Genomic DNA, 22,064 nt, shown 5'->3' on the forward strand with positions numbered 1-22,064 from the left:
ATTTTGTTTTACCAGCAGTTTCTCTAAAGCATGTGGGAAATGCTTGCTGTCATTTTAACTCTGCCTGATTAACGTAAAGTTGTGATGTACAGCAGCGGCAATTAAACATCCCAACTGTATCCGCCATAATGCAAGCATAATGTTTGGTACAAAATTTCTTTACAGCAAGGCTCTTTCAGTTGTTGCTGACACGCAAAAAAATGTAAAGTTCTTTTCAGGCTTCGGTAATGGTTGCAACTAACGTTAGTGCAGTAGAAGTATGGCGGTTTCACAATTAATATGTAAAATTGGTTGCGAACTAGGAATACTCTTACTAACACTGCGAAACTATGCAGGTCATTACATTAACTTTGTTTTAGTGCGGCTTGAAATAAAATTGGAGAACAAAGAGCAGAATGCACATGGACACTTCAATACCCAGAGGAGGATATATATCAAAAGGCGGGGGTAAGCGCAAAAGAGTTTAAGCGGAGGTTGTTCAGTTAACATGCCTGAATTATAGCAGCCCTAAAAGGGCACTTGTAAAGTGGCCATTTAGTGCAGTGTAATTGCTGTATTTTTGTAAATCTGAAATTCGAAGCTGTTACTAGCTACAGAACCTACTTTTTGTCGTTCATAAAGCTAGGTTATGACGTCCTAGTAATTGGCAGAAGTCTAGCCTTTATGCTGGAATAGAATAAGTGCACGGGAGAGGGATGAAGTAAACAAGCGTCCTGCTGTCAACATGGTCTCCGTACCCTTTCACCACCTCCGGTGCCATCTTTCGTCCCCGCAACGCGCAGCATGTTACGCGCGTACCAGCTCCGTTGAGCGAAACAACCTCCCTCGGGCGCTAACCGAACGCCAAAGCGATCGTAACTGCCAGCGCAACCGCGCGTTGCTTGCAGCGGCTGCCTGCAACAATCGCTGCCATGCAAGCATCGCACTTCACCGCCGAGTGCGCTGACATGAAGGGCGACAGCACAAATTAATCGGTACATATGACACAACACACCCTCCACTCGACCACATCTCAATTGCACATTTACCGCAAAAGCCGAGTGTGCTAAGACGTCGAGCTCTACGCTCCGATGCACACAATCGAACCTCACGTCGCCACATCACAGCACGGCGTTTGTTCGTGTGGTGATCTCTGGCACGTTGTTGCATGTCATTACTGATGGCAACGTGACTTGTAGGATAGGTAGTGCAGAACTAGTGGTGGCAAACTTCGTCCTCGATTCTTCACGAGACGGATCGGTGTCGTCGAGGTCACCGTTTCGCCAACGAGGGCTCAGCACGCCGGCTTCACCCGTGAGCTCCCAGCACAGCACACAACGAGAATTCGAGCGTTTCCAGATTGACGCTGCACTTGGTTTAAATAACTGGCCTTGACAACGTAACACGCGGATAGCATCGACGTTTAAAGGTAGACAATGGGGCCTCAAACGCCGACCCGCCGACGCCCACGTAGAGAAAACGCGCATAAACAAAAAAAAAACGAAAACAAAAAAAATGGCGAAACAATTTTGGTCACGTGACTTTTGGTCTTGACGCCACGACTTCTGCGATCACGGGACAGAAAAAAAGAAAAAACTTTCTTTCTTTTTTTCACTCGCTCGCTCGCTCTGGACAATTAGTCACCTGACAAACTGTCACGTGACTTTTTGACGACGTCACGACCTTCGTGATCACGTGACAGGAGCAAGAGGGGGTGTAGGGGCGATCGTCTGTGAAATGAGGCTCACCCGTCAGCCTCACGCCCAGGTACTTCGCCGTTTGGACCAAGTGGATCGTGGCTCCCTGCAGGCGCCAGGTGGGGGCTGTCTGCTGTGCCCCCACACCCCAAGCCATCACGACACACTTGGCTGGGTTAAAGACAAGGTGGCGCTCGGTCATGCCCATGGCACAGGTGTCCAGCAGCTGTTGCAGTTCCTGCGGGGAGCCAGCAAGGACCGCAAAATCGTCCGCGTACACGAGCGCCGGAATGTTCACCACCTCTGTCTGGCCACCCTCCTTATGTTCCAGCCTGAAGCCCTGGCCGGATCCCTCGAGGCGTCCTAGCACCCCCCCAACATACAGCATGAAGAGGAGAGGCGACAGAGGACAGCCCTGTCTCAGCCCCTGCGTAACCTCAACCGTGCTGCCGTGTGACCCTCCCAGACCACCTGCGCTGTTACATTTGCGTAGATGGCTCGAAGCAGGTCCACGTCCTTCTCCTCCAGGCCGTACCTATCCAGGATGGTCCACAGGAGCTCCCGGTCCACACTGTCATAGGCCTTGCTGATGTCGAGGAGAGCGACATAGAGGGGAAGGTTGGTGCGCTGCGCGATCTCCATGCACTGGGTGAGCACATATAGGCAGTCATCAATGCGCCGGCCTGCCCGGAAACCCATCTGCAGCTCTCCCAGCAGGCCCTTCCTCTCTGCCCACCCCTGCAGTCGCTCCCGCACCACCTGCATCGCCATCCTGTACAGCACGGGGGTCACCGCAATGGGCCTGTAATTCATTGGGTCCGTCTTGTCCCCAGCCCCCTTGTACAGTGGCCTTAACAGACTCCTTGACCATTCCTCAGGGATGGCAGCCTTCTCCAGAGTCTCAGTCAGGAACCTGCCCACTTGTCTGCACATTAGGGGGCCCAAAACCTTCACCAAGCCCATTGGGACACCGTCACCGCCAGGTGCCGTTCCAGGGCTCACCTTCTTCACTGCCCGTTCCAGCTCCCTCTCTGTGGGAGGAAGACGGAGTGCCGCTTCACACTGGGACGACTCCTTGCCGCTGCAGTGGATCCACAGATCCGTGCACCCACTCTGCTGCTCCGGGGGGCCCCTGACTGCTTGCAGTGACTGTAGCCAATTGTTCCACACTGGCAAACAGTCCTTCCCCTCTACCGTGTTGCCCTCTGGTGCCCGCAGAGATGTGCCCGTTGCCGTCCGTGTGTCCCTCTTGATTTTCTGCCAGAAACGCTTAGGCGCCTGACGGCCCGCCGCCTTGAGCTCCTCCATGAACTGCTTGTTGGCCCCTCTGATGCTGGTCTGCACCAGCGCTGCTGCTGAGCGTTTGCAGTCCAGGAAAGTCTCCCATGCTCTGCGAGTAGCCTCAGGGTCCCCAGCCTTGTTCAGGTGTCGATGAAGGCGGCTGGCCTCCTTTCTCTGCTGTATTGCAGCAGCCACCTCGGCATTCCACCACGCCTTTGGGCAGTGTGACCGTGCTCTCAAAGGCACCTGCCTGCTCATCTCATCCCGCATCACCCCCATCATTCCTGCGTACGTGGTAATCTCTTCCGTCCTCGTTTCCAGTCGATCCGCCACTTTCTGGAGCTGCCGTTCATTGAGTCGTGTCTGCCGGTGCCCCTGACGTCTTGAGTGATTGCTGTGCCCCCGGAATGTCAGCACGATACGGTTGTGGTCACTTCCCAGATTCCCCTTCCCGTCCTCGTGAATGATCATTGCGTCCAGCACCGCATAAAGGCCCTCGGACATCAAACAGTAGTCAATGCACGACTGTAGATCACGTACAGCCCATGTCACCCTGCCGGTGCATTTGCCTGTGAGGTTGCCTATCACTAGGCCCTCGTCTTCCGCCAACCCCAACAGCAAGTTGCCACTGGCATCAGGGCGGTCACCAAGGTCCTCTATGTGGGCATTGAAGTCGCCCACTAAGAGGATCTCATGCTCCTCTCGCAGGCTCTGGATGTCCTTTCGTAGACATGCACTCATTTCCACGTTGTGATCCCTCGAGTTGCCTGTCCACCAGTAGACCACTGCCAGGGCAACGGGTTTCCCAGCAATGGACCCCCTCAACCACATGTGCTCCCGGCATGTGGTGAGTGTTCTAGTCCATCGCTGGGGTTCTGTCCATAGGCATCCTAGGCCACCCCCACGGCGTTCCGAGCAGGCCCTGTTACACCCCTCCCACCCCAAGCCTGGCTCACTCGGAGGGGCTTCCTCCTCACGTAAGTGGGTCTCAATCACTGCAAATACTGCAATGTGTTCATCTCGCATTTGCTTGGTGAGCTCCCCCCACTTCTGTTCACTCCTGGCGCCATGCAGGTTGAGGACAGCCACCATCATCTCCTGTGCCTGCTTTCGACGGGGCCTCCTGTGTCTGCGGGGACGCTCTCTCCAAGCCCATCTGCAGCTAGCCTCTTCCCCCGCCGCTGGTAGCCAGGGTGCACTGTCCCCAGCCCCCGTTGAAGGGCCATGGTGCCCTAGATCTGCGTGCCCAGTTGTCTGAGGATTTGACCAAGCTGGCGGACCAGTTGGACCTCGTTGGGCTCCCTGCTGCAGAGCCCCGACCTGCTGCTCCTCCTGCCACCAGCGGTAGCTTTCGCTGGTCTGGGACTTTTGACGAAAGCAGGTGGACGGTGCCCTAAAAAAGAGCTGAACCTCCTGCTCAGCCTTACACCAAACCCATCCGCTGACGTCTTTGAGTAGCGAACTCCCTCCAGGCTTGCTTCCCCAGCCGGGCGAGATGGCCACACCATTTCCACCATCGGGCCAGCCTCCCGACACATGTTCCGGGCAGTGTCATTCCAGTGCTGGCACTTGCTGCGTACACTGTCACCGTTGCATGTCACCTCCGGAACCGCACAGATAAGGAAATGGCTGCGTGGGTACTGCACGGTCCACGCTCCCAGGCACGCCTTCAGGTGCTGCAGTTCCTCGGCCATGTCGGCTCCCCGAAGTAACTCCGTGAGGCCAGCATGGATCACTACCAGCCTTTGTCTGTCTTGCTCTGCAGCCAGCTTTCCCTGCACCGCTTCAGCCACTTCTCTGATTGTTGCCTTAGCGTGCGTCCAGAAGTTGACTCCGCGGTCCACCCCCTCTTGGCAAAGTATGGCCGACTTCAGTCTGTAGGCATTGGCGTCTCCAAACACCCAGACCTCCCGTCCCGAGACTACGCTTGGCTGGCTGTTGTCACTGCTGTTCTCAGGCACTTGTGCACGAACCTGCTGGCTTGAGCTCAACTGCCTCAGGGTCTGGGTCCCTGCCTGGCTAGTCACCCTGCTGCCCGCCACACCACTGTCCCGGCCTCTCTTCTTCCCTCGCCTGCCCTTAGCGCCTGTGCTTCCCACCTCATCGCTGGCCGGTGCTCGACCGCGATCCGTCTCCAGCTGCTGAGGTGCACCAGCACCGTTCTCGTGGTGTGGCTCTAGCTCACCATGCAACCCTGCTTGGGTGCTAGCCTCCACCTCAGTCAGGTGGAGACCAGTGGAGACAATCATGGACCCTTGAGGCCCATTTCCTTCGTGAGCATTGGGGGCCAGACCATCTGGGTCAGTTGTGGCCACTGCATCATCCCTGCCCTCTGTAACTCCGGACAAGCCCGCCGCCTGCACCTGCGCGTCTCTTGTTCCCGAACGTTGCTCTTGCAGCTGTCGCACCTGCGCTTCCAAGGCCTCCCTTTGCTGAGCCTCACTCAGCAGCTGTAGTCGGGCTTCCTCTAACTTGCCTTCAAGTTCGCTCTGAGTTGATGCGAGCTTTGCTTCTAGCTGCTGAAAGCACAACGACCATCTCTCGTCCGCCGCCTCTGCATCCGCCGCCGTCTTCTCTGCCAGCGCCCGCAGCCTCACGCATAGGGCGCAGTCGAAGTTTTGCGCCTCACTGGCCTCTTTCACGGAGCCGAAACGAGTCGTTTTCAGGTCGACCCAGGATCCGCAATCCGTGCAGGCCAACCAATCCTCGTCCCCGTCAGCGACATCCAGTGCCGCATCCTTCTGTCCACGACGTTTGCTCATTCTCAGGGGATATCGGACCCTAATTACAAACGCTAAAAAAACCACCGTTCACCACCACGAATAAATGCCACGATTAACACCACATCAAATAAACCGCTGCGAGCCGCTTGCACGCCGGCGCCGTTCTTGCCAGACATAGCCAGCAATGTTGCCAGACATAATATTTTTCTTGCCAAAATAAACGAAAAAGCACACCGGGCGCCGGCCCCGCGGAAGTCCGCTATAAACGTTCAGTCGAAACAATTTTTGCCTAAAATTTAGTCTGTTGTAGCCGATAGTCTGCTCTAGCCGGGTCCGTTGTGAGCGGAGTGGACTCCATTTAAAATGCACGGGTACCAGACAAACCAACAGAAATGGTCTGTTGTAACCGAAAGTCTGTTGTTGCCGGATCCGCTGTAACGAGCGTAGACTGTATAAGCAGTGCTTTAATGGCTCGGCTTTGTTTTCTGTTGTCAGCCCACATGCCCAAAATCTTTTGTTCAGACAGAGAGCGCGTGTCCAAGCATAGTAATGCTTCCTCAAGTTGAAGGATATTTAAATCAGCCTAGCCTTCTTTTGAAATTTCAAGGCCGAGAATGCAGAAAGGAGTAACAGAGGGGATGGTTTGGTTGTTGATGTGCAATTCAGGTTATGGTTGTTGTGCGTTCGCAGAAGGGAAGGAGCGGATTTTTCTGGTGCACATTTAAGGCCTTTTGTTTGAAAGTATTGTTGGGCCATGCCTATGGCTGCTTGCCGAGCGCGTTGCAAACAAGGAAACATCACTCTAAATAACTGCAAGCGAGAATTCCAATGGGTGTTGCTCAATTAAGAAAAATGTTTATGCAGTTCACCCACCTTACAACCCTGATAAACATTTTCCTTTTAGGACATCAAGGAAGTTTTACTACTAGTACCACAACAGCTTCAGTTAGGTATATTGCATGTCAGCCCACCGCTCGGTGATGTGAGTCATGCCTGCAGTAGAGGGGAAAGATGTCTGATAAGGCCATGCAAGAGGCACTTTGATTTGTAGCAGCACTTAAGCTTTAGTGGTAGCACACATTAATGAACAGCTAAACGCAAAACTTTTGGAGTGTGTAAATGTAAAGAACAGAAAAAAAAAGCTTGCTGTGATCCTAATGGCCCACAAATTGCCCAAAGGCTGTACACAGCAAGTTATAGCCATAGTGGCAGACACATTAAGGAGATCCTGAAGCAGTTCAAGAGCAATATGTTTTCTTCCTTGCTGATTAGTGACGCCAAGCAGCCTGGGACTGTGTGTGTTGGCAAAAACACTAAGTAACCATGTTCAAAACATGTTCAGAGAAATCAGTTATTATTAGACAAGTATAGAAATAAAAGATGCTCTGGTGACCACTGCCCTCACATCTTGCACTAGCCTTTGCTCTGCACCAGCTTGCCTTTTGCTTTGGTCGTAGTATCAGTCAGGTTGATTTACCGTGCCTGGTTAATTGCCAAACATGACCTCACTCCACAGTGCAACCACTGAAGGGAGGGTGTATAAGAACAAGGCCCGCAGCATGTGTGCATTCCCGCGGGCACCTGCAAGCTGAGGGCTTTTCTCTCGGCCATCAATGAGCAAGAGGTTAAAATCGAACAATTCGCAATCGGCTTTTATTGCATCAATATACATAATTAATCGTATATACAACATTAACAAACGTATAGCCTCCTGAACGGTGGCTTATGTGCAGGAGGTCTTAAACTCCTGCGCCGCTTTCATCACCTGCTGGCAGCCTGGCCAGCTATCATCCTGGATTGCTGAGCCCCCCTCTGGATGATCGGTGCTGCCGTCCGGGGGCTGCACAGCAGAGAAATCAACTGCTGTCACAGTTTGCCGAAAATGCTCGCTGTGCAAGCAGCAAGGTGTGTGCTGGCTCCAAATTATGCATGACAGTTTTAATCTGTGGCAGAAGCTGCACCCCCAAACACTTCCCCACTGCACCTATCTGCCAACTATGGTGGTTAGACCCCTAAGATTCAGATTGCACTGGCTCACATCAGTCCAGGGCTAATGCACTTATGGGCAGAACCGGTTCAGCCCTTGCCTCCTTCGGCATTGAGAGCCACCTTAGGTACGACATGAAACAAGCAGACTCCACCAAACCTCCAGTCCAGCCTGCAAGTCGGCAGTTTGTGAATGTTTGGGAGGGCTCCCCAAGCATACTGAACCAATGCAATGCCCCCTAAAAATATCATGCCTGAAACGTCGCCCTTTTTTCTTCAGGGAGCTCCCTTCCGCGTGTTGTGACCAGGCGCCGTGCGAGAGCACTTGCCTTCGTACCGCTTGGTCGCATGACACCATCGGCGCAGCCAATGGCATAGCAGGAAGCAGCTGGCCTCCACTTGTGCGCTCGTGGCCAGCGGAGAGCGCGAGCTCCTGCCGGTGTACATTGCAGTGGCGCCGACGCCGCCCCGCGCTAGTCATCTCTCGGCAAACCGAAAGCACGTTGACGCTTTGACAGTGCCAGTCTTGGCCTACGCCCCTATGAGTCTTGATGCTATCGTAGACGCTTTGTTTACCTTGTCGGCGTCGGACGTTACTGTTACAAATGCACCAATGTGTGCGGCTTCTTTTAGCTTCAGCAGTTCTTCCACTGTCCTACTCAGTCTCATTTACTGCTTTCAGTGCCCGCTCTCACTCACGCCACCGCTTGCGGTGGACGAAGTCGATGGGCTAGAGCTTTAATGGTGTTTGCATCTTAAGAGAACGTTTAGCATACACCATTTCAATTCGTGTCACATTGAGTGTACTGGGAGCTGTTAGATCCATTTCCACTTGGACGAGATTGTTCGCTCAATTTCTTCAATGTTGCCAACGTCGTTTATGCGAAAATCGGCTGGCCCTTCATTTGCGTGTTCTAGACGTCCGCGTGACAACAAAGCGCTTGAGAGAGTACACTTACACTTTCGTGTTGTGCCTTGAGTGCTATCAGGTCGTGGAAGGGCCGTCACCAGTACACTGAACGAAGTTTCCAAAGGCATGCTTGTGGACACATTTGCCGCTGTCGTGTCTTCGCAATTGTAAAAGGCACAGAACTAACTCGCCAGGTACAGCTGTTACTGAGGCTCTTCGATTTATTACTGTCTTGGATCGTCCGCGGTTAGTCCGTGGACTCTCCGACGCCATAGGAATGCATGGTAAAATTGAGTGCCGGACTGCTGGACTGCTTCTCAGGGAGTCCGCAGTGAGTCTGAGACTCATAAATCGAAGAGCTCCGCTCAAATGCTCACGGACACAGTGACTGCTGTCGTGTTCTCGACGTTCTGCGTCAGATTCCGTGCCGGTTTTGCCAAAAGCACTACACCAGGCTTAAAAAACCGCCTTGTGAAGTCCTCCTTGAAGTCAGTGCTAAGAAAGTGCAGGCTACATACAGCACAGTGCTGCTTGATTGCGCTGCTGGAAAAGGAATCTGGTAATACTAATCGTACAGCCACTTCTCATGCAGAGAGATATCGGCTGGCACATCTTGAAATGACACCCCCGGTTGCTTCCGTCGGCAACTCAAAGAGCAGCCTGTGCACAACAGCACACCGCATCATGGTTTACATGAAAGGGAACACTGGCTATGCAATAACAGATGGCAAAACAAACGCAAAGTTGGTGCGCAAGCAGATGAAATTACCACCATTCGTGTGAAGCTTTCGCGTAAAAAAAATGAGTTTCAGGAAAGTGGACTTCACTTCATTTGGCAGTTTATCTCATAACAGTGATAAAGAAACCACTTGAGTGTCATTGTCTGCATATAGCATCAGTCGGGAAGGTGTCATCTGCTTGCTAGAAACCGGCCGCTCTTCTCCCGGCGGCGGTAGGCCGGTGTGTTTACAAGGAGTGACCACCAGAGGCACTCGTCTTCATACCGGAAGGGGAGAGAAAAATTAGAGGACGGGGCAGCGAGTTCGCGGCTCACGTTCCAGGCATAGTTTTTTAGGAAGAATTGACTGAACCTGTGACCGAGAACTCAAATGGCCCCGAGTTCTGAAAAGACACTCTGGTCTTCTCTCGTTTCGCATCTGGCTGTTAGCAAAGTTGGGCAACATACACTGTTAACAAAATGCACTCGCCTCGTTCGCAGCCCAGCAGGCCCAGGCGTGGCTTGGGCAGCAGCGGCGACGGGAGGGTGCGCAGGCTGTTGCTCCCGCTGCCACGCCTCTCGCTGTCGCCTCTCTAGCCACCACTGGCGAAGGTTGGGCGCCCAGCACGTCACGTTGATATTGGGCACCCGTAACAGGGCCTCGGCAGCCAGCTGCTGCAACATGGGCTCTGCACAAAGTCGGGCATCGGGTGTTGACATTCCAATTTCCACGTGCTCATGCATAGATCATGTCACTTAGAGTGGCCGTTGGGGAAGAAAGGGGGGATGGAATCAGTGTTCCTCGTAAAATAGAACCTGCTCCATGTCGATTCCAGTGTGATGGAACACGCCCAAAGCTGCTGAACATGTTGGTGGCAACATCAAACTGTATTCGTGATGATGATGATGACTGTATTTTAATGGAACAAGGCCAACAGAGGGCAAAGAGCCCCAAAAAACAAGTTACAGTATTGCTTGTATTCACTGGGGAGGTGCGCATGCAGGCAACCGTGCGAGTGCGCCGTCACTGGTTACGTCGGGCTCCGCGGGATGGCGGTACTTGTCCGTGCTAAGCACATGACTGTGTTGCACTCTACCTCACTGAACGCAAAGTATTGCCTCGAGTCAAATGTGAGTGCGATTAATAACATCTCTGTTGACCTCACCGTTGAGAATCGGGTTGAAAGGAGCAGACGACGCATGCCGGTGTTTTTTTTTCTTCGGCGTGCGGGCGCAGTGGCCCAAGCCGCGCCATGTCCGTGGCTCATCGGCCATGTCTGTGGCCGTTTCCAGTGTTGCCAAGCGAAGAAATTTACAGCTAAACCTTTCAATGAATACCGCCTATACAGCAGTGGTGTATAACTTAAAATAGGTCAGTAATGGTACATCAGATGGTAACGATGGTCGGTGTAAAGTGCCGAGTGGTAATCGATTAGATGCGATATGAAATGAGCTGCAAGAAATTAACTTCTAATAAATACTTAAAGGAGAGCTTAACCGAAAACATGGGATCATCAGCTAAAAAGTATAATGGGTGCGGTGGAATATGTTGTCTGTAGAGTTCCAGGAAGTGTTTGTGTCGTGTTGTGCTGAGTGCCTTACAATTGATTAGAATGTGAATTACGGATAAATGTTCTCCAAACCTGCAGCACAGGGGTCTTGGAGAGCCAGTGCTTGCCATTTGTGTTGAAGATGTCTGATGCGAAGTCTGTGTGTGGTAGTGTTATGTCAACTGTGTTCCTACAAGCGGCAGCAGTGGCCCTTTCATCTGCCAACTGATGGCCAGCAATCTCAGCGTGACCCAGAACCCAGCAAAGGACCAGTTGTAGTTTTTCACCATACGCAGACATTATGGCGTTAAAAACCAGATTGCTATATGGTTTTTGAAAGGATTCTGAGATGACAGTGCACGAACAACGCTCAAGGAATCTGTATAGATGATAGACTTGGGAATTTGATTTTAAAGAATGTGTTGCAGAATGAGTGAAATTCTGTGTGCTTCTGCTAAGAAAATGGCAGTGTTTATTGTTATCGTTCTGCATGCATTAAAATGAAGAATATGCGCAGCCCAAGACACCCATGTGGAAATTCTGAATATTTATTTAACCTTCAGTTTTTATCTATTTTCATGGAGGATAGGTCACAGGATACAGGTTCAAGTATAAAGTTGCCATTGTGGTAGGAAGTCAGTAAAAGATGACGTGTACACCTCTAAGAGATGTTGAGACCCGACACCTCCTCTCTCACTTTCAGTGAGCAGGGGTGAGACAGCCCAAAGAGATTTGGGAGCAGTTTTCGGAGCAGCAAAATTTCGATTTTGGAGCAGAAGAATCTTGATTTGGAGCAGGCAGGGACATTTAATACATCGTCTTGTGAGCTTAAAAAATCACAATTTCAGCAATTTGAAGGGTCAAGCACACATTCCAATCAGTTTTGAATACACAGAACACTGAAACAGCCTTACGCGAAATAATTTTTAAAGATTATATCACAAAGTTCTAACTGCACTACCTTTTTCCTAACTGGTGAGATTGTGTTGTGGCTGTACGCAACACTGACAACAAACTGAATAAATTTGAGGCGCTAAACAACGGGGACCAAAGAAACACGTAGACACAGACAAGGCGCCTTACTTGAGACGACAGGAAAGAGCCCAGTGTAGAAGAAATATTAAGTAACAAAAGCTTGTTTGTCTTTGTTTGTGTCTACGTGTTTCTTTGGTCCCCGTTGTTTAGCGCCTCAAATTTATTCAGTATGTTCAACCAACTAGTCCTGATCAAGCTTTTGTTACTGACAACAAAACTGCCGTTAACATTATCAAATTTAAGGGCTCTGCAATTGTGGCGGGTTTTTTTACCGTTTCAATGCTAAAATTATTATTTTTGTAATCCCAGGCTGCGTTGTACGAACGAGTGTAGTCACGGCAACAGTTGAGCAACTTCGAGCTAACGGTCGCATAGCCCAACCAGCCTACCCGTTGCAGTCCGTGGGGCGCACGTCCACCCGGTGATCATTTTAGTAGCGTTACTGTTTAGCCACCTAGATTTGGGCATTAAATTTCACTTTGCATACATCAAGTGTTATTAGTCGCATGCTATGGCAACCATGCAGTCCAGCAGCTATTGGGCGCTGCATGGACATGTCGCGGCGCCGCAGCGCAGCCCGCAGCTTTCGTGCCGACCGTTCCCTCCCGGGCCGAGGCTCGCGATCGCGCTTCGAAGCATAGCAACACCTTAGCATTTTATAACACCACAACGAGCCAAAAAGTTCAATTAACGAACCCGATTATAGACGCACGCACCGCGTTTCGCACTTAAGGTCAAACCACGCCGAAGTCGTACGCCCCACATTTCAAAACTTTTTTACGAGCCACGCAACTTCTCGTAATCTCGCACCAATCTCAAACCATATCCCCGCGTTACCGTCACTGCTCAGAGCCACAATTGATAGAATGAATAGACTGGAACCCAGCTGATAGCGTAAAATAAACCAGGGAAAATATCGGCGATGCGCAGTGAGCGCGCGAAGTAGCCAGTAGCAGGCAGATCAGGCGGCGGCCATGTTTGTACCCACAGCGATGCCTAATCGGGAATGCCGTTTCAGCGAACCCGGACAGAAAGCCAACCGTGTTTTAGAAGCTATCGTTTGCTTCATTTCTTCAGTCTTTCTATTTTTGCCATTTCTGTGTTTGCAATTGACCGCCAATAAAAGCGGTCACCGGGATGCGCGAGGCTTTCGTCCCCGCCGGAACTGACATGAGCCTCAAAATCCGTGCCTTTCAGGCTCTTCTGGAGCAGTTTGGCGCAATTTTCATGCTTTTGGAGCAGCTTGGAGCAGGAAAATGAAATTGTATCAAGAAGGCGCAACATGCGCAGCTGTCTCACCCCTGAATGAGAAAGGCAGAGAAATGGACGGGCAATTTGATTGATTGGTTGGTTGGTTGGTTGGTTGGTTGGTTGGTTGGTTGGTTGGTTGGTTGGTTGGTTGGTTGGTTGGTTGGTTGGTTGGTTGATTGATTGATTGATTGATTGATTGATTGATTGATTGATTGATTGATTGTAGGGTTGATTGTAACGCAGGCAATGAGGCGCACCGTAGTGGAGGGATCCGGATTAATTTTGACCACCTGGAGATTTTTAACACGCGCCGAAATCTCATACACACGGGCATTTTTGCTTTTCGTTTCTATCGGAAAAACGGCCGCCGCGGCCGGAAATTGAACTCGCGACCTCGTGCTCAGCAGCGCAACTCCTTAGCCACTGAGCCACCGTGGCGGGTTGGACGGGCAATTTACAAATAACGGAGATGTGGATGTATCTAAGGACAGGTTTAAAAGGATGGTTCTTTTGTGGTGAAATTTTAAAAGCATAAAGTAAGTCCATGTACATTCGTGGATCCTTTAGGCACCACTTGTTACATTCAACATTGAGGCTCTGGACCGGGCTAGTACGGAAAGCACCCGACACAAGGCAAAGCTCCAAGTGCAGCACTGGGTCAAGCATTCTCAATGCTGTTTTTGTCGCCAACCCATACACGACACTGCCATAGTCGAGCCTAGACCCTGCCAAGGCAGTATAGAGGCGCAGCAAGATTGGTATGACTGAACCGCTACGGCTGTATTGCGTTTTCGGGCAGGGCCCGACAACAGACTGCAAAGGGTTAAACCTTTCAAGATAATTCATTCCGTGCTCCTGACAAAAAGAGTGCCCACAATTTCAGTTATGCACGTATATGTTGTTTTCACAATGAAGTAATTCCACCAAGACCCAAGCCAGGGTGTTCAGCGTGCAGCCTCAACCACCCCGGCGCACTATGCAATGGCTCCAAAACAGAAACAATTCACGATTGTTCCATTTATGGGAACATTGCCACAAGAGGGGCAAGCAGGACTCACCGCCATTGAGAAGAATGACCTCCAGCTGCTGGAGCAGTGGCTCAAGGATTGAAACGTCACCAAAGTAGATCCGTGTAAGGGCCCCTGCAAAGTCCAGAACTGCCACTGGCAACACGCTCGGCAAACACCAAAACATCCACCATCATAAACTCACTGTCATTCCTGCAGCAGAGCACACACTTGAATTTGAGCGGAAAGGTGTACCCAACAAGCTACTCTTTCCACACATCGCAGGCACACATGCAAACCCACACATACATGCTAAGTCCTTACCGAGTCATCACCACCATCAGCCTGTCATAGCCCACTGCAGGGCAAAGGCCTCTCCCATAGATCTCCAATTATCCCCGCCCTGTGCTAACTGCGACCAATTTATCCCCGCAAACTTCTTGATCTCGTCTGCCCACCTAACTTTCCGCCACCCCTTGCCTTCTCTAGGGACCCACTCTGTTACCCTTAATGACCAACAGTAATCTTGCCTTCGCATTACATGCCCTGCCCACGCCCATTTCTTCTTCTTAATTTCTTCTTCGCCTTGCTGATTATAGTGCCACAAGTATTACATTCAGTCATGGCAAACATTTTTGAAGCAGCCGCTAATTCGCTTGGGAGTTTTACTGCATTCGTGAGCCTCAACTTGCAAGCTGATCTGCTTACTTGACGCAATCTTGACCAGATGCGCCACATTTATTACCGATTGGCCCAAAATTTACCGAAAGAAGAACTCGGTGTTACATTCAACACTGCAAATTCCGATGGACAGGGAAAGTATAGGAAACGTTTGCGTCGGGCACGAGAGAAACTGCATCCGCCCAACCTACCGAGCAGTCGGAGGAGGCAGCTGGCCTGCGGCTGAGACACCAGGGTGGACAGCTGTGGTGCCAGCTGCTGGCACATCAGCCAGGGCAGCAGGCCCCCGGGCGACCGACGACACAGCTCTTTGAGGCACAGCCGGTGCATCAGGCAGGCGTCCGCTAGCATGGCTGCACACACGCACAACGCCCAATCAGTGACATCCAGAGCACACCGTGAGGGGCTTTCCCGCCCACCTCACAACAAGTAGAGCTCGAGTTCTGACAGGAGGCGACGGGCCGAAGCAAAGGGGAAGGAAAGTCGCACCGAGGATCTCCTCCGGCACCAGCCGCTCACCTGTGCACCTGTGCGGGTTAAGCAGGGGCCTGAGCAGCTCCGTGGCGAGCTGCTGCTCGTTGTCCTCCACGGGGGCCAGGGGGCCCAGCTGCCGCAGCACCTGGCGCGCCTGCATCACCAGCGTGCTGTTCAGGCTGTGCACGGGCGAGCGCAGAAGCACGTAGCTCAGGGTCTTGCGCACGGGGCCTGTACACAAACACAGGCAGGTTGGCACCACAGAGGGAGAATGAAGGCATGCTTTCTTGGGACAGAGGCTGCAGTTGGCTGGCTACAAATAAAATCCACCAGCCCAACCTTTCTTCTTTGCACTTAAACCCTCTGGCCTCTGATAGTTCTGTGTTTCCTTCAATACAAGGAGAATGAGGATTGGCAACATGCGGATTAAAAAAACTTGGCAATGAGGTTACAAATTGCAACAAGGAGGAGGAGGTCAAAGAATCATCATTGCTGGATGTTCGGTTCTCGCCTTGAATAAACTTCCACAAAGGCAATATTTTTAAATCCTGCAGAGCAAATGAGCAGCAGTGGTAACTGAGCTAAATGGAAGATGCAAAGTGAAGACAGAACAAGCCCAATCCCCGACATCCAACCAAGATGGCAGGGCCATGCAAGCGTTCTACAAGGATGCATTTTACTAGGCACGAGCCTTGTGGTGATATTCTTCAGTACGCACGTTCCGGCTGAGGAAGAGATTTTACTTCATAACAAAAACTTGAAGAGTGAGGAACATGTCAATGCGGATTCACTGTCCTTGGTGGTGGTGGGACGCCAATGACAAAGCAGAATGGAAAATTACAGAATGCACAGACAAAATATGGCCAGATACACACTAGTTACATATGCTGACACCACCAACTCAAGTATCATAAGCCGCCTTTTCTTTGAATAAAAAAGTAAAGAATTGGCCCCCACCTGCGAACGCTGTTAGACAGCTGGCAACACTCCATTCCCACATACATACAAACCTGGCCCTTCCTGTACGCTCTCAGCACCATCTGCCACTTCACTTAGGATACCCCTCCTGCTCTTCTGAGCAACTGCTAGGAGAATTCCGCTGCTTGCCCTCAGCAGCCTAAGGGTAGAGTTCGGAGTTCTGGCGCAAATGGCCTGGATTTGAGCCGCAGCGATGCAAATTTTTTTTTTTCCAGGTCTGTGCTTTTTTTTTCACTGTAAATGTCCCGTTATCTCAATTCTATGCATTCTTTTCGTAAATAAGGTTTTGTATTTTTTTTACGTCGGTTTACAGCTGGTGCATGGCATATTAACATGTTTAATTTACGTTCTGCATTGCACCGGAACTGCAGGACTTGCGTCTGTCTGGGAAAGGAACATCACGGACAGTGGAGTGCAGACAACACAATTATTCGTGGTTCGTAGCTTGGAGCATCGCTGCATTAATTAGCTTGACTCTTTCATTACAACTAAAAATTGACTGATTTTTAGGGATCCAAGAAAACATTTTTTGTGCACCAGAAGTATTGTCTATGCACACACTTTCTACAAATAATTGTACACTAATTGTACCAAATTTTTACAAAAACTTTCATTGTCTAGCACATTTTTTTCACAAATAACTGGATACAAAAAAAATGACCAAAATCAAAATTTTTACGTTCGCAAGATATATTACTCCAAAGATGTGTTTTGTTCCCCATTATTTTTCCGAGATATCTAACAGAATGCAGGCTACGGCCATGCTCATATTTTATTTATTTATTTGGATAAGTGCCCACAAACAGCATGATGTCTTCAGCGCGGTGCACAGAAGAAACAAAGGAAAGGAGAGGAAAGGAAGATGTGTACAATAGAGACAGAAGAGCATTAGACATGAAAATAGCATCACTGGAACAAACATTACATGGCTGACTCGCACATGATTCTACAACACAAAAGAACACACTCAGCCTTTAGACCCATTTTTAACAGCTTGGACAAAAGGGCTGTAACGGTCACAGATACTCATATCAGGCGCTTCTAGCGAGTTGTAAAGGAGTTGCATTCTCTGTTTATGATTGACGGCATGATAAAATAGTGGCGAGGAACGGCATCGTGCGGGGACATGAAAATTGACGGAAGTTAGCCAATCGGCAGAGTCAACAGCACCATGAATGAGCTTGTGAAGAAAGCACATATCGAGAAGTGTTCTTCTGTCACTCAGTGTGCTTAATCCGGTGTGGTCAAGTATTCTCTCATACGTGTAATATATTCTCCTGAAAAGGTAACGATCAAAATAGATTCGAACAAATCTCATCTGGACTCGTTCCAGCGACAGTGACAAGTATCGAGGAACAGAGTTCCATACAACCGAGCAGTACTCTAGCCGGGAACGCACAATAGCCCTAAAGAGGGACAAATAGCAGGTAGGATCAGTGAACTTTTTCGTGACACATGTTAAGAGTCCAAGGAATTTCACTGCATCACAGCCTGTTCTTTCAATGTGGTGTTTAAAACTTAGGGATTGTGAGGGTGGTGCCAGTGGACACCGAGAGAGGGCGCTACGCGACTGCGCCATCATCATCATCATCTGAACTGAGGGAAGAGAAGAGAGGGGAGTAGAGTGTGGGGAGAGCCCGGGAGAGGCGGACGGAATAAAGGAGTCGTTCGGTGACACGATGAGGCACATTCACGCTCGCGGCACCCGCTCCCACGGCCGCCATGACGGTCGCGGCGGTCGGCAACGGAGCCGCCATTACGCGGTCGCGCACGTACGCCGCGATACGCTCGCGTTCCAGCACGGAACCGTCAGTCTGCAACAGGAGCTCGTTGACGGCGACTTCAAGCCCACGCGCGTTTTCGAACGCTGCTGCGGAGATCCCGGACGAGCCCCCACTTGTCATGTTGGAACCTCTCAGTCACTCACACACATCCAACCCACACAGATTCCACCGAACGACTCCTTTATTCCGTCCGCCTCTCCCGGGCTCTCCCCACACTCTACTCCCCTCTCTTCTCTTCCCTCAGTTCAGATGATGATGATGGCGCAGTCGCGTAGCGCCCTCTCTCGGTGTCCACTGGCACCACCCTCACAGGTGGGGGAGACCTGTGAGGGTGGTGCCAGTGGACACCGAGAGAGGGCGCTACGCGACTGCGCCATCATCATCATCTGAACTGAGGGAAGAGAAGAGAGGGGAGTAGAGTGTGGGGAGAGCCCGGGAGAGGCGGACGGAATAAAGGAGTCGTTCGGTGGAATCTGTGTGGGTTGGATGTGTGTGAGTGACTGAGAGGTTCGAACATGACAGGATGAATCGACGCGCACACCCAAGTCTTGTACTGTTGATACTCGAGTAATGGAACCCCCATGCAACCTATTCAAGAATTGAATCGGTACCTGTCGACAATATATGATATGATATCACATTTGTCTTGGATGGGTTGATGCGAAGCACGTTTGCTGAACACCATGCTGAGACTGTGTTGATGTCATGTTGTAGAAGAGAGCACTCGCCAACCCTGTCTATAGGCCAAAAGATCTTAATGTCATCAGCAAAGAGGAGCATTTCACACTGTTGCATACGCTCAGCCAAGTCATTGATAGAAATCAAGAACAACAGGGGGCCCAGGTTGCTTCCCGTAGGCACTCCAGAAGTTTACCGAAATTCACCAGAGAAACAGCCCGAGACTCGTGCAACGTTTGTACGGTTAGACAGATAACTTTCAAAAAGCATCAGGTACGCCTTACATATTCCATAGTGATTCAGTGTATGCAAAAGCAGGGAGTGTGACACGGTGTCGAATGCCTTCGACAAATTGAAGTAGAGTACATCAATTTGGTGTCATGAATGTATGGCAAGGGACCACTTCGCTAAGAAAAGCACACAAATTTGTCACAGGTGAATGATGAGGAATAAAGCCATGCTGTTGTGTACACAGTTTCTGGGAGAAGTAAGAGTAAAGGCGGCTGTACAGAATAAGCTCCAGAACTTTGGACAAAGAACAAATCAGTGACACAGGTCGATAATTGACCACAAGAGAAGGGATGCCAGACTTAAATATGGTTGCAACAATTGAGTGTTTCCAAATGGTTGGAAAGACTCCAGATTGTATACAGAGGTTGAAGATATGTCTCAATATGGGTGTAAGGATTTGTCTATAGCCTTTTACAATGAAGCTAGGGATGCCGTCATGGCCACATGATTTTTTCGCTTTCATTTTCCTAAGGGCTTCACGGATTTCCGTTTCTGTAACTGGCGTTGCTGCCAGGCAGTCTGCCTGTAAGCTCTTATCTGCATAGTCAGTGTTGCCAGCATTAACAGCTGAAAAACTGGAGCCGGAGTGGCAAGCCAACAGGTTGGCAATTTCTGTTGAGTCAGTACATGGCTTGCCTGCAGCTGTGTGGATCGTTGAAATGTTAGTTGATTGTGAGCAATAACTGTCCATGAACCTCCAGAACTGTCTGGGGTCTTGTCTCAAAGATGTTTCAACTCTGCCACTGTAGGCTTGCCTGTCCCGTTTCAACAGCTGCTTGGCTTGTCTTCTACAATCACTGAACATTTTGTACGCTGTTGGGCAGCCTGAGACTTTGTGAAGGCGATGCAGGTGTGCCTTATGCTTGAGACATTGTCACGGCTCTTTAGAGAACCAAGCCGGATACACAGACGGACGGGAAGTGCAGTGCGGGATGAATCTGGCCATTGCGTCCTGCAGTGCAGCAGCCAATTTGGCTGTGGCCAATTCAGCACAGTGGTCACTGAGCACGCTTGACCAGTTGTAGTCCCCTAGGAACACATAAAGGCCGAGGTAGTCCCCACGGTCAGATTGGAACTTAGTTTGTGCGGGAGGAACTTGCCTCACCACTTTCAATGAAAACACTATCTCTAGAGGAGGATGATAACTATCTACCCTTGTTAGTGAAGCACATGCCCTCTGGAAACAATCAATAAATGCAACCATGGCTTCAGTTACGCTCCTTTACCATAAAACTTGCAAAGTGCTGCTCCTACCATCGCCCCCATAAACCACATGTCGCATTTCAGTGCAGCAACATCACTCAGAGCTGTGCTGTTTTCCCTTTCCAGTAGGTGGCATGTGAGAACTTTCACACTCGAGTTCTTCAATGCACACCACTTGCGAAACTCCTCTTCAGACACACAGTTTCATACAATAAAAACAAGAGAGGAATCTGGCGCTGCGATCGTCCACCGTGATGGACATGATGTGCAGAAGCGGATTCGAATTGGCACTCGGCTTCGCAGAAAGTACAATGAATTAGATTGTGCAGCCAGTTTCGTTTTCGTCATGGTCTTGCATGAACGCCCTTGCCTATGCGAGGTGTTGGAAAGAAGCGTTCAAAAATACGTTTCCCCTTGAACTGAATGTCGCACGCGCACTGACGCTGCATTGAGTGCCAATGTTCTATAACCAAAGCTGCGAATTCGGTGGGTTATCAATTCACTGCCCACACAGCAAGCATGAAAACACAAATAACGGCACTATATGCAGCGAATTTGCCTGAGAATTAGGAGTTGCGGCGCTGCTCATTCGGCAGAGCAATGTATTTTTGAAGCTGATGACGAATGCAAACTGCTTGGGACAGCCACTTGGAACGCTTTTCGTGTGAACGCCGGCTCCTATGGCATACACCAGCTCGACCGGCGACCCACAGGAATGCATCGCGATGAATGTCACTAATTCAGGCTAAAATAACTTCTCCAAAGGTAAACAGTTCCTTTCTTTTTTAGGAGCTTAAAACCTGTCCTTAAAGGAGTACTGACACCAAAATTTTATGATCCTCTTCTATTGATTTCATCAATGCTTAATGGCCTGGCGAACCTGAAACAGCACTTTAAATACTTGAGCGCACAATAATTACATTGAACGGCCTGAAAATCGTCCATTTCGGTTTCCCGTTCTTCCAGCACGGAGGGCACATGAGATGGAATCACGGAATGACCTCACCATTTAGTGCGGACATCAAAACACTGCAAAGGCCGGAGGAAGCATTGTTTTGACCGCCCTGCCGCCAGAGCCGAGCGGATGAGCGGACTGAGGCATTAGGTTTAACATTGCGTCGGAAATTTGATGACCGCTTTCAATAAAAGACCTGATGGCGGCTTCTGTTGTGCTTCTGGGCTTTATTATCGGGCCCTTTCCCACATGTAGGACTTTATTTTCAACTAGAGTGCCCTTCTGGGCAGTGGTTCTGCCTGTAGCTCTGGCTACGTGTATCACTTCGTGAATGCACCAGCGCCATATCGCTGCTAGCTGGGCCACATGCATGAAGTTTGTGGGGGCCAAGCCCCTCAAATCGGGGCGAGGAGGCGCTAGCGACGTCCTCCTCCTTGGTGGGGCGAAGGCAATCCTCGCGCGCTTCCCTCCTCTCCCTACGAGGCGACGGGGGATGCGCGCAGGAGACTCCCCGGGAGAGACCGCCCTTGGGACGCGCAGCGACCGCACGGTACGTAAATGCCCTTCGGCCACTTTTGGCCGTTTCTCGCATTGGCCGTTATTTCCCACTTCCGTGGGTCACGTGTCGATTAGCGCATGCCTCGATTTGCGTCAGTGCGTTTATCTAGGATGCCCGGCGAGTCTCCGCGGGCATATTCCACTCATTGGTGGGTTGCCCCCGCGTCCGCGATGTGACGGCTTGCGCCGTCTAAGGTCAGCGGACGAGCGCCGATGCCGCCCGGTCGAGTCCAGTGGGTTGAAATGTGTAGCGGCCACAGAGAGCCCCCTTCCCCTACGTCAGCGAGCGTTGCCGCCGGCCAACGCCGGCGGACGCTAACTGCTG

At 50.7% G+C, this 22,064-nt stretch overlaps 1 protein-coding gene across 1 annotated transcript in view; it reads right to left on the reverse strand.

Moving 5' to 3' along the window:
• Positions 1-7,314: 7,314 nt before the first annotated feature.
• LOC144177088 (uncharacterized) overlaps positions 7,315-22,064 on the reverse strand; it is a 56,145-nt gene continuing 41,395 nt past the window's right edge. Inside the window, exons 14-18 of the mRNA XM_077705247.1 lie at positions 15,338-15,523; positions 15,010-15,171; positions 14,189-14,272; positions 9,785-9,983; positions 7,315-7,520 (exon numbers count right to left, since the gene is read on the reverse strand). Coding sequence (XP_077561373.1) covers positions 7,442-7,520; positions 9,785-9,983; positions 14,189-14,272; positions 15,010-15,171; positions 15,338-15,523 — 710 coding nt within the window. The 3' untranslated portion in view covers positions 7,315-7,441. The remainder of the gene's footprint in view (positions 7,521-9,784; positions 9,984-14,188; positions 14,273-15,009; positions 15,172-15,337; positions 15,524-22,064) is intronic.

Source organism: Haemaphysalis longicornis, unplaced genomic scaffold (genome assembly GCF_048455015.1).
Source record: "Haemaphysalis longicornis isolate Haplotype H1 unplaced genomic scaffold, Haemaphysalis longicornis Haplotype H1 scaffold_1, whole genome shotgun sequence".
NCBI lineage: Eukaryota > Metazoa > Arthropoda > Arachnida > Ixodida > Ixodidae > Haemaphysalis > Haemaphysalis longicornis.